The sequence below is a fragment of the Coenobita brevimanus genome, chromosome 72, assembly GCF_032717465.1.
Source record: "Coenobita brevimanus isolate Jiangsu-jjx chromosome 72, ASM3271746v2, whole genome shotgun sequence".
Taxonomy (NCBI): Eukaryota; Metazoa; Arthropoda; class Malacostraca; order Decapoda; family Coenobitidae; genus Coenobita; species Coenobita brevimanus.
The window spans coordinates 17,474,210-17,485,249 of record NC_137025.1 but is presented as its reverse complement, the minus strand read 5'-3'; the positions used below and the strand labels follow the sequence as shown (position 1 = coordinate 17,485,249).

The following is an 11,040-nucleotide window of genomic DNA, read 5'->3' as shown; positions in this document are numbered from 1 at the left end:
ACAAACTTCACTAACTGCAATTACACTTAATGCCTGACAACAACACTTCACTATTTTCACAAGTACCGATGATTACAAGCTTCACTGACACTGCACTGACCGTACTGCACTACACTCAAACAGCTGAAAACTGACTGAAACTCTAGTCTCTTCCCCATCCTTGTATATAAGCTTCCTATACTTTAGAGTGTTCTACACTTCACATTTCTCGTGCATTCCCGAAGATGGCAACGGTTACAACAGTTACCAACTCGGAGACATCCAAAACATGCCAGAGTTCTCTTACACTGCATAACATTCTAAAGTATTTAGCATACAAACTTTAATTAAATCACGTAATCTAACAAGCAGTCACATAAATAAAACATTATTGAGGCCGGCTTCCCCTCCTAACAACACCTAAGGTTTAGCTGCTTTCCCTTTCTAGACTGGCGCTAAGATACAATGTGAGAGGAACAGGGCATAAAAACTCTGGACAACTACCTTACACGTATATTACCAAATTCTCTAAAACAGGACAGACAGACAATTTCACAGAACTCTATATAAAAATCAAGGTTCGAACTGACAGATAGATAACGGATATCACGCAGGATACCGGCAGGCTCGAGAGTAGAAGACAGACACTACTTAAGTGGAGGTGGAATTGAACTTGTTCTCGAGCTGCATATACTTCACAGTTATTATGTTCATGTCCCGTGTTACATTAAATGGAGCTATGATGGTTAGGCACTGATACTGGCGTTTGTGTCCCGTTTCACACTCAGTGGAGTTAGGATAGTTAGGCACTGTCACTAGCGTTCTAAACACTGGCTGTCAGTTCTCATTTTCACTCCACGGGCACTTGAATCAGTCACGGTTGGTGTATGGGGCAAGGGAGAGGGCCAACTTGGGGGGGGGGGCAGCCACTCACAGGTGTTGGCCCGATGTTGGTAGGGTCCCTTCAGGCGTCCACTCGTCTAGGGGCCATGGGACTACGCATTGGGGTGTTGTCCTCCATTGTGGGCTGTGGTCGGGCGTGGTGAAAGGCCCTGTGCTGGCAGGGCTGGGCACCGGGGTTTGACCCTCAGGACTGAGGCCGAACAGCCTCTGCAGGCGCTCCTGTAGGCACCCAGTGCGGGAAGGGCGCTGCCCCTCCTTGGGACTGGAGAGGTCGTGCCCTGCGGTTGAGAGCCTGTCTACGGCAGGAGTCTGACAGGCATTGGTGCCGGCTGGGTGGAGTGCAACCCTAGAGATAACACAGGGCCTCTCCACCAGTCCTCTATAAGGAGATTCTCCTTCTGAGGGCTGCCTCGGTCTAGGGAGTTGGAGGTGAGACCTACTCTGCCGCTGGTGGGGTGGGTCAAGCAGGGGTCCCCCTTGGGTTGTGAAGTCACAGGGGGCAAGGGACTTTTATGGCATCCTTCCCTGGCACGGCAACAGGCCATTGCCGAGGTCCCTTGGACAATGGGAAGAGGGCAGCTTCAGGCCATCCCTTTCCCATCGGTGCAGCAACTGGCCGTCACCAGGGCCTGACTCCCTGATGGGATCGCAGACGAAGTGCGGCTACTGGTCGTCACCTGCCTACAGATGCGGCTACCAAACATCACTGAAATCCCGTATGAGGGGCTACGTGTAGGCGAGGGGCGGCTACAGGCCATCCCCTGTCCACTGGTGCGGCTGCCGCAGTCTTCGGTGTCATGCCCCTTGAGGCATCTTCAGGAGGGAGGGCGTACCTTTCTCTCCCCATGTGCGGCTGCCAGCTGTCACGGGTTCTGCAGGGGGGGTGGGAAGCACTATGAGTGGCTACAGATCATCTCTTTATATGCGTGGCTACCGGCCGTCGCTTGTATGTGTGGCTACCAGCCATCCCTGTTGCATGGCTGCAGGCCATTGCTTGTGCAAGGCTACGGGCTGTTGCTTTTATTGAGCGGCTACAGGCCGTCTCTTTAGTTGTGCGGCTACTGGCTGTCACTGGGGTGCTGCCTGGAGCTAAGTTGGTAGCTCCACCCAGATCCTGGCTGGGGCTGGCTCGGTTGGAGGGTAATGCACCTGGACTGAGATGTTCATGCCGGGTGCACTCCGTGGAATAGGGGCGCGTGGCCGTATGGGACATATGCCCATATCGCATGGATGTCGCGCGTGCCCTACCGACCCCTCCATTGTCACCTCCTGGGGGTGTTGTGATGCCCTCGGTTGCCACGGCTGCTATTTCAGTAATGTACTTACAATTTAACGCAATAACCATGCTCACAATTGCAGGCTAACTGGCAACTCTGACTCGTAACGGAACTACAGAACGAGAAACATCGGGAATACTCTAGCACTAGGCTTTCTATTTTATGAAGGCAGTTTGGGTGGGGCCTCCTAAGACCTCACATCGCTATAGTCGGCCTTGCGCCCGCAAGCGCCTGTGGTGTGGCTCGCACCTGTTTACAATGGTGCCACGTTTCCTCAACTTGCGATGTGAAACGGAAGCTATTTATGTACAAGGCATCACAAATTCGATAAATTCAGATGAATAAAACTTACACTTGTGTATTTTGATGGATGAATCAACAGTAATCTAATTATGCATAAAATATTTATACAGTAACACAGAAACATGGCATACATATTGTACAGTGTTGCTAAAAGAAATAGCAGTCACTTTTAATGTTTTTTAGCGTAGTTTTAGGTTGGGTAATAATATTACAGTTATGGATATAAGAGAATGAGCCTGAAAAAAGAAGAAATATGCCAATATCCAAAGTAAAAGAAATAATTCATATAATTCTTGTGAGTGGCAATACTTACACATCCATCTGGCCTAAAATAAATGTCCCAAGGGAGAATGAGGAGATTCAATGTCCCAAGAGAGAGAGAGAGAGAGAGGGAGAGGGAGAGAGAGAGAGAGGCATGCATTGAATGCATTGTCGGCATCACTTAATATAACAAAACCAAATTAACAAATGAAAGCACAATTATAAATAACTTATAAAAGAATCAAAAGTACTCAGGGTGGCTCACATTTCCCGCCATGTGGTAGGTGAATCCAGCCCCCCCTTCCCCTTCCCTCCCTTCTTAATCCCTCCTGGGTGTCTCAGGTCAAATCCCCCTTCACACTTCCCCTCCCCCCTGGACCACCACCCCAACAAACCCACATCCACACTCCCACCCACACCTACACCCACACCCCACTACGTCGGGGTGTATGAATCAGTAACGTAACAAACCTCTCAGCAGACAGTAACTTTGACACTCCATCTACTACTAAATATAACAAAACCAAATTAACAGATGAAAGCACAATTATAAATAACTTATAAAAGAATCAAAAGTACTCAGGGTGGCTCACATTTCCCGCCAGGAGAGAGAGAGAGAGAGAGAGAGAGAGAGAGAGAGAGAGAGAGAGAGAGAGAGAGAGAGAGAGAGATAACGGTATAGAAAACGTGGCAACACTGTACACAGGTGCGGACCACACCACAGCCGCAAACGTGCGCGAGTCCTACTATAGCTCTGTTGCCACATCGCCGCCACACACGTGCTCCTCTCTCCCTCTCTCTCATATTAATATTTATATTAATTGCTTCTAATATTATTTATTAATTTATTTTTTCCCCTGTTTTGACTTTTGATGGGCAAGCCTTTGTCCAGAGTCGGACATAAAAAAAGAAAAAAAGCTTCCATGGCGGGAGACTGACCGAGTATGACCCGCACAACTCTCGTGTCACTGCACTTCATAACGTCGCAAAAGCAACGGTGACAAGTCTTATGGGATTTATACTATACTGTAGCTTTTTTTTTTTTATTACATCTATACTGAGTATTTAAAATTCATTTATAAGTAGTTACTAACTTAAAATAGGAGAGAGAGAGAGAGAGAGGTGAGCAGGAGTAACTTCACGTGTTTAGCGGCGGTGATGTGGCAACTGATAGTGGTGGACCCACCCAAATTGCCTTCATACGAATCCCGCTTTTCAACGGTATGAATCTATGTGACGTTGACTTCATGTGCTCTGCTTTCAGTAGCTACGATGAATGAAGCACAGATAGACATGTGTTAACCATACCACAATCTTTGGGAGTATGGGATTAGACAGTAATTCACATAAAGCTCCCTGACTGTCAGAAAAGAAATTAAGATCATTAGATAAAGAGACTACTGTGCATAAACCATTTTCATTCAACTGCTTTTTCATTCTCAGAAGCTCGGCCTACTACGGAAATATAGGGAAAAAAAATATTTGAGTGATGCAGTTGTTATCAACCACACGTTTATAACTTATATAACTGAAGGACTAATATGATGTGTAAATACATGAGGGGGAATCATCGTGTCGAGGAATTGTCAATTGTTTGTATGGTGACGGGGAACTGTCCTGACGGGGAATTGTTTAATGTTTAGTTGTGACGTTAATTGCCCTGGAACCACGGTATGCAGGTTAGTATGAATTGAATTGAAATGTTTATTGTTGTGAAAGTATACAGAGTACATATACAACAGAAGGAAGTGGTGGATTCTGCCACACACCTTCAGCTAATACCCATTCTCCGGTTACAAAGTGCACACAGCGTACAATAAAAGGAGACTGAATCTTGCCACACACACTCTTCAGCAGAGATGTAGTGAGAAAATTAATACAGTATTTACTGAGAATTTGCAGCAAGATTAAATTTAAAAATAACAAGTGTGGTCGGTGGGAGTGCCCATCATCCACTCACTCTGGGTAGTGGTAGGCTAAAAGAAGTGGATCAATTCCTACTACATTGAGCCAAATGATTTCCTGTAAACCAGGAAATTATTTGTGCTGGGTGGTAACCTTATAACCAACTAACACGTATTCCCTACGTTTCAACAAGGGGGTTGGCAGGGGATTAGTGCCCCTCCCTGGAAAACACACTAAAAATACAAACAAGAAGCCTTGGACCTACGGTAGACAGGCAGACAGGTGATGGCCAAGGACTGGACAGTTCAGTTGTGAGATGGGAGTAAGGCCTTTCCATCAGCACTCCCTTTCTTATTTTTTACTTCTACTTTATTCTGCGGTGCTCTGTGATCTGGGTTTTCTTCAGTAATACACTAAACATCAGGTTTTCACAATAAAGCTGGTTTTATGCCCTTATGTTTCCCCTCTCAGTTCCTTTATCTTTTGCTCTCTCTTTCTCCATATCTTGTTCAATCCGGTATTATTTTACAAGTGGACAATATGCAGTTTTGGAATTTTAGCACCATTATCGTATAGTATAGTCCCTAAGGAACACAAATAATCTCCATTACCCCATTTGGAAATTGATTATTACTCCCCTAAGATAGGTTAGGTATGTTGGGTTTGGTTTGGTTAGTTTTATTGTGTTCAGTGAGGGGCATTTAAGACAAAAATGAAGGTCAGAAACATTCGAATCGCATCAAAAACTGCCAGAAAAATTTATTCCACTACCTGGGGGGTGTATTGTCCACTTGTAAAAATTTACCTTCAATCCTTCCTTTTTTGCTTCCATATTTTCACTAATAAACAGAAATTTCCCAATAATGTCTTCTATATTTTCTTCATATGGTTGATGTAGTTCAATAATAGCTTTCCTTTCTTCACCATATATTGGGCAAAATAGTAATAGGTGTTCCAGGTTCTCTGGTGCCTTGCACAGCTCACACCCTATACCGGTACTTTCTCCTGTGTGTCGTCTTCTTGTGTTTAGCGGTAGACTGTTTGTCCTGGCCATGAAGAGAATAACTGAGGAGAATCTATTGTCATATATGTCCTCCTCTTTTATTTAACTTTTCAATTTTTTTGATATACCAGTACTGTAAGTAAACTACTTTTGTGTTCCACTTCTTCCATTCATTTATGTGTGTCCCACTGTCTTGTCTTGGCTTTGACCATCTCCCTTGTCATTCCTCTTAATTCCGTTTCTGTCAAGCCTGTTTCTCTCAGATACTCCTCTGCTTTCTTGCAACACTTAGAGTTTATTTCTTTCATGTTGGCCAGTATCCCTTTCATTATTTCTTTTTCTCCAGTCATTATATTTCTAATATACTGCATCTTTCCAGTCATTATCCTTGTTTTCATGGAGAATGACCCTGTTTCTCCTCTAAGTGATGCTGCAGCTGTCCATTTTATTCCTTCTAAGATCTTCCTGTACGTACTATTTTCTATTGTCTGCAGTTTATCTCAGTTTCCATTACATTTACAATATCCACTCTATTAATACTTTGTTACAACTTTTTTCTATTATGGAGTATGTTAAGTTTGCATGGTATGGATTGCAACATGAAATGTAAGGGGTGTGAGTGAGGTGAGAGATGGTGGTATTATTTTACAAGTTGCCAATATGCAGTTCAGGGATACTACCACCATAAATGCATAGGATATTACCTAAGAATGCTAATGAGCCTCCATAACCTCATTCGGAAATCGATATTTACAGAGATAATGGATTTAACTAAAATTCCCCTCAAAACCAAACCTTGGAACTTGACTCGGCCAATCTTTGTAAAAAACGTGGGCGTTTGTACATGTTTCTCCTTCCGTCGACTGTGCATGCATCTACTAGGTCTGTTTCACCCACTCATAGGCACACTTTATGTCACGTGATGCTATTTTACCAGTCAAGTTGAAGAGCGGTCTTTGATTCCTTCTGGGTGGAAAATTCAAATCCTTCTTGCTGTGCCTTCTGATGAAGAAGGATGTGATCTGAGCTCCGGGTGTAATAACGGTATTGATTATTTACATGGTACTAAGCGTTTCCACTTGGAACCAGAGGAAGCCATTACGTTATTGAGAAAACACCGTGTATTTTTTCTGCTAGTTTTTCATGAGATTGAGTGATTTTGACCTTCATTATTTTTGGAAATGCTTCATTTTGCCCCTTTTCCAATCATGAACTTATTGTGGATAAGGAGGTGAAATGAAGCATTTTGACCGAAAATGAAGACAAAAATCACTCATCGCATAAAAAACCACCAGAAAAATATACTGCATAACCTGGACCATCGTCTCTCCGAGGTAAGCATTTTGCTACAGCACGTTAGGTTAGGTTTGGTTAGTTTAGGTCTGTTTGGTTTGGTTAACCAGTTGTGCAGTATATATTTCTGGTGTTTTTTTTATGTTTGGAGGGTGAAGTGCTTGAAAGGGTACAGCAGGGAAGAAAGGTTGCTGGTTCTTTGAAAGCAGTGATAAGAAACAGGGAAGTGAGCATGGAAGTGAAAAAGTTACTACATGACAGTATTGTGATACCAACTCTGACGTAAGGAAGTGAAGCTTGGACGTTGTTGGAAGGACACAAGTCAAGAGTGAGAGCAATAGAAATGAGTTATTTAAGAGGAGCCTGTGGAGTCACATGGAGAGACAGGATGACAAATGAGGATATAAAGGAGTGTTGTGGGGTGGATGTGGATGTGATAGGAAGCGTTATGAGGAACACACTAAGGTGGTTTGGCCATGTGGAGAGGATGGAGGGTGAAAGACTGACAGAGAGAGTGTATGTGAGTGGGGTGGAGGGGGGAAGAGGGAGGGGGAGGCCGAGGATGAGATGGAGGGATGGGGTGGAGAGGTATATGAGAGAGGGGGGTGTGAGTTGGGAGCAGGGCAGTGAAATGGCGGGGGACAGGGCGACTTGGAGGTGATCTGTTTGTGGCCACCCTAAACGGGATTGAGGCGTCTGGCAATAAATAGATAGATTGATAGATTTTTTATGCGATTTGAGTGATTTTTTACTTTGATTTATGTCAGTTAGGTTAGGTTAGGTTAGGTCTGTTTGGTTAAGTTACGTTGGGTTAGGTCTTCAATTAGGTTAACCATTTGTGCAGTATATTTTTCTGGTGGCTTGTGATGTGATTTCAGTGATTTTTTACTTTGTTTTATGTTGAAAATGCTTCATTTCACTTTCTCATCCAGTTAATGGTCATGATTGGAAAAGAGGCAAAATGAAGCATGTCTGACAAAAATGAAGGTCTAAATCACTAAAATCTCATCAAAAACTACCAGAAAAATATAGCCTACTGCACAACCAGGGGAGTGTAATGGCAACTTGTAAAAATTTCCCGAGATGGTCCTGGTGCTCTGGGTGAATTAACCCTTCCACTTCAGGTGTGTTTTTTGGGCTGGATGTCCCACACATGGGGGTTTTGAGATATAGAAAGAGAACTTTTTGAATGAAATATTCCACACCAAAAAACAGGCCATAATTTTCTGAGTAAAATGATGTCTAACATAATGGAACAAAAAAAAAAAAAAAAATTATCATTACCTGTTTTTTGAGCTGTCAAAAACTATGATGTTGGAGCTCTTCTGCTGCCAGACTTATGCCATTCAGTATAATGATAAACTCAAAGGTGTCTTTTTTTTTTTTTTTTAAGTCATGTAGGTGAAGCAGCACAAGGTTATGATTAAGTACATGGGGGATGTGCGTATGGTATAAGGGATGCGGAAGGGGAATGGATACTCGAGTTTGGGGAGGCAACGGACATGATTGTGTGCAACACATATTTTAGGAAAAGAGAGAGTATATAGGTTAATTACATATGAGTCTGGGGGAAATAGCAGTCAGATAGATTATTTTCTGGTTAGGAGGGCTGATAGGAGGTTAGTGAGGGATGTTAAAGTTACGGGAAGTGAGGAGTGTGTGCAGCAGCACAAACTGTTGATTTGTGATATGGTGCTTAAAAACGAGCGATGAAAAAGAGGACTTATGTACCTAGGAGGAAAATATAGAAGCTGAAAAACCAAGTAGTAAGGGATGCCTTTTATAGCGAGATGAGGAGAGTGATGGCTGAACAGGGAGCTGTAGACAGAGGCATTAATGAACAGTACAAAGCCCTCAAGGACAATCTCTTGAGAGTTACAACATGCGGTTGGACAAGAGGACCACCAAGACATAAAGTAACTTGGTGGTGGGATGAGGGTGTAGAAGCTGCAGTTAAGGAGAAAAGAAGGCTTTTCTGGGAATGGAAGAAGGGTGGTAGCAAGGAGGAATACTTGGCTGCCAAGCATAGGGCTAGAAGAGAGGTATACAGGGCGAAGTCTGAGTCACAGAGACTTTTACCGGATAACCTAAATCGTGGGGAAAGGAAAAATATGATATTTAAGGTGGCAAATCAGATGAAGAGGGATAATCGTGATATTATAGGTGAGCAGTGTGTGAAGATAGGTAATGTGGGGTCTCAGAAACCCCAGTCCCCAAAATTTGATTTTTAAAATACAGTATGAGCATAAGGTCTACAGATCTGTCCGTCTCATTGTGATGCTCTTCATGGGGATGATGGGGTCATAGCTGTATCTGGCTCTGATTTTGCTCTATAGAGCCATTGGTGTATGTTAGACCCCAGATTACCTATAATGTAACCTCAGTTGAGCCCTCTTGTGATTTTTTTATTTCAATTTGCTGTCTTTCTCCTTTTGTATACAGAAGGTCCCAACATCGGTCTACTGCAGGCCACCCAAAGAATCATGATATTACTTTTCAGTTTTGCAAGATTTAATTTTAAAATTTGCATACCTAAAATTTAATAATTTTTGTATAAACTTTAAAAAAATATATATTTTTTCAATTAAACTTAATTTTTTCTGGCCCTATTTAAAGATAAGGGGTTGAATTATTTGTGTATTGAAGAATTTTGAAATATCTCAAACGAAAGTTTTTTTTTTTTTTTTTTTTTTCCGTGGGGTCCATCAGACCCCACGTTGCCTAATGTGTAACAAAATAAAGATTACCTATCTAGGATAGATGCATGGAGAGAGCATTATAGCTGGTTGTTGAATGAGAAGTTTGACTGGGACAGGGAAGGTTTGGAGCCAGCAGATCCAGTGTCTGGCCCTTGGCCTTTGATTGATGCTGCTACTGTGAGTGAGGCAATAGGCAGGATGAGGGTGGGGAAGGTAGCAGATGTGTCTGGGTTGACTGCCGAAATGTTGAAGGCCTCAGGAGATATAGGGGTGAGGTTAGTCACTGACCTGATAAATAGGATTATTTATGAATGTGTTGTCCCAGATGATTGGCTGAAGAGTGTAGTTGTAAATGTGTATAAAGGGAAGGGTGATGCCCTGGAAAGAGGAAATTATAGAGGTATAAAGCTTTTAGATCAGATAATGAAGGTAATGGAGAGAGTTTTAGAAGGTATGATTAGAGAAAGAGTGAATATTGATGAGATGCAGTTTGGGTTTATGCCAGGTAGGGGGACCACTGATGCCATATTCATTGTTCGACAGCTTCAGGAAAAATATATTGGTAGGAGAAGGGATCTATATTTTGCTTTTGTTGATTTGGAAAACGCCTTTGACAGAGTCCTAGAGAGGTGGTGAAGTGGGCAATGAGAAAGCTTGGCTTGGAGGAGTGGCTGGGTAGGGTGGTTATGGCTATGTATGTGGGTGCTCGCACCCAGGTAAGAGTGAATGGAGATTTAAGTGATGATTTTTCCATGAATGTTGGTGCGCATCAGGGGTCAGTTTTGAGTCCCATATTGTTTATCATGGTACTTGAAGCCCTCTCACGTGACTTTAGAAACGGACTCCCATGGGAGATGTTGTATGCTGATGATTTGGTGTTGATTGCAGAGAACGAAAGGGAGGTGGAGGAAAGGTTTAGGAAGTAGAGAGATGGTATGGGGCAAAAGGGTTTAAAGGTAAATGCAGATAAAACAAAAGTGATGATATCTTGGGTTGGTGGCGGTAATGTCAAAGACGAGGGAGAGTGGCCATGTGCAGTTTGCCACAAGGGCGTGGGAAGTAATTCCATCTTGTGCAGTGTTTGTGATAAATGGGTGCACAAGAGATGTAGTGGTATCAGAGATAGACTGCGAGATAATGCTGATTTTATGTGTACGGCGTGTCGGGGAGAGCAGGTGGAGATTGTCAGACGTGAAAGGATTGAACTTGCTGGTGAATCTCTTGAGTGTGTGGAGGAGTTTTGTTATCTGGGAGACATGTTGTGTGCTGGAGGTGGGGCTGGAGCTAGCTCTGTGGCTAGGGTGAGAAGTGGTTGGAAGAAGTTCAGGGAGCTCTTGCCTCTTCTGACATTGAGAGGTCTCTCCCTATGTGCTTAGGGGTCTTTGTATGCAGCATGTGTTAGGAGTGTAATGCTGTA

The 11,040-nt window shown here is 43.2% G+C and overlaps 1 protein-coding gene across 1 annotated transcript in view; it reads left to right on the top strand.

Moving 5' to 3' along the window:
* Positions 1-1,569: 1,569 nt before the first annotated feature.
* LOC145407057 (uncharacterized) overlaps positions 1,570-11,040 on the top strand; it is a 110,308-nt gene continuing 100,837 nt past the window's right edge. The window contains exon 1 of the mRNA XM_080278080.1: positions 1,570-1,751. Coding sequence (XP_080134206.1) covers positions 1,570-1,751 — 182 coding nt within the window. The remainder of the gene's footprint in view (positions 1,752-11,040) is intronic.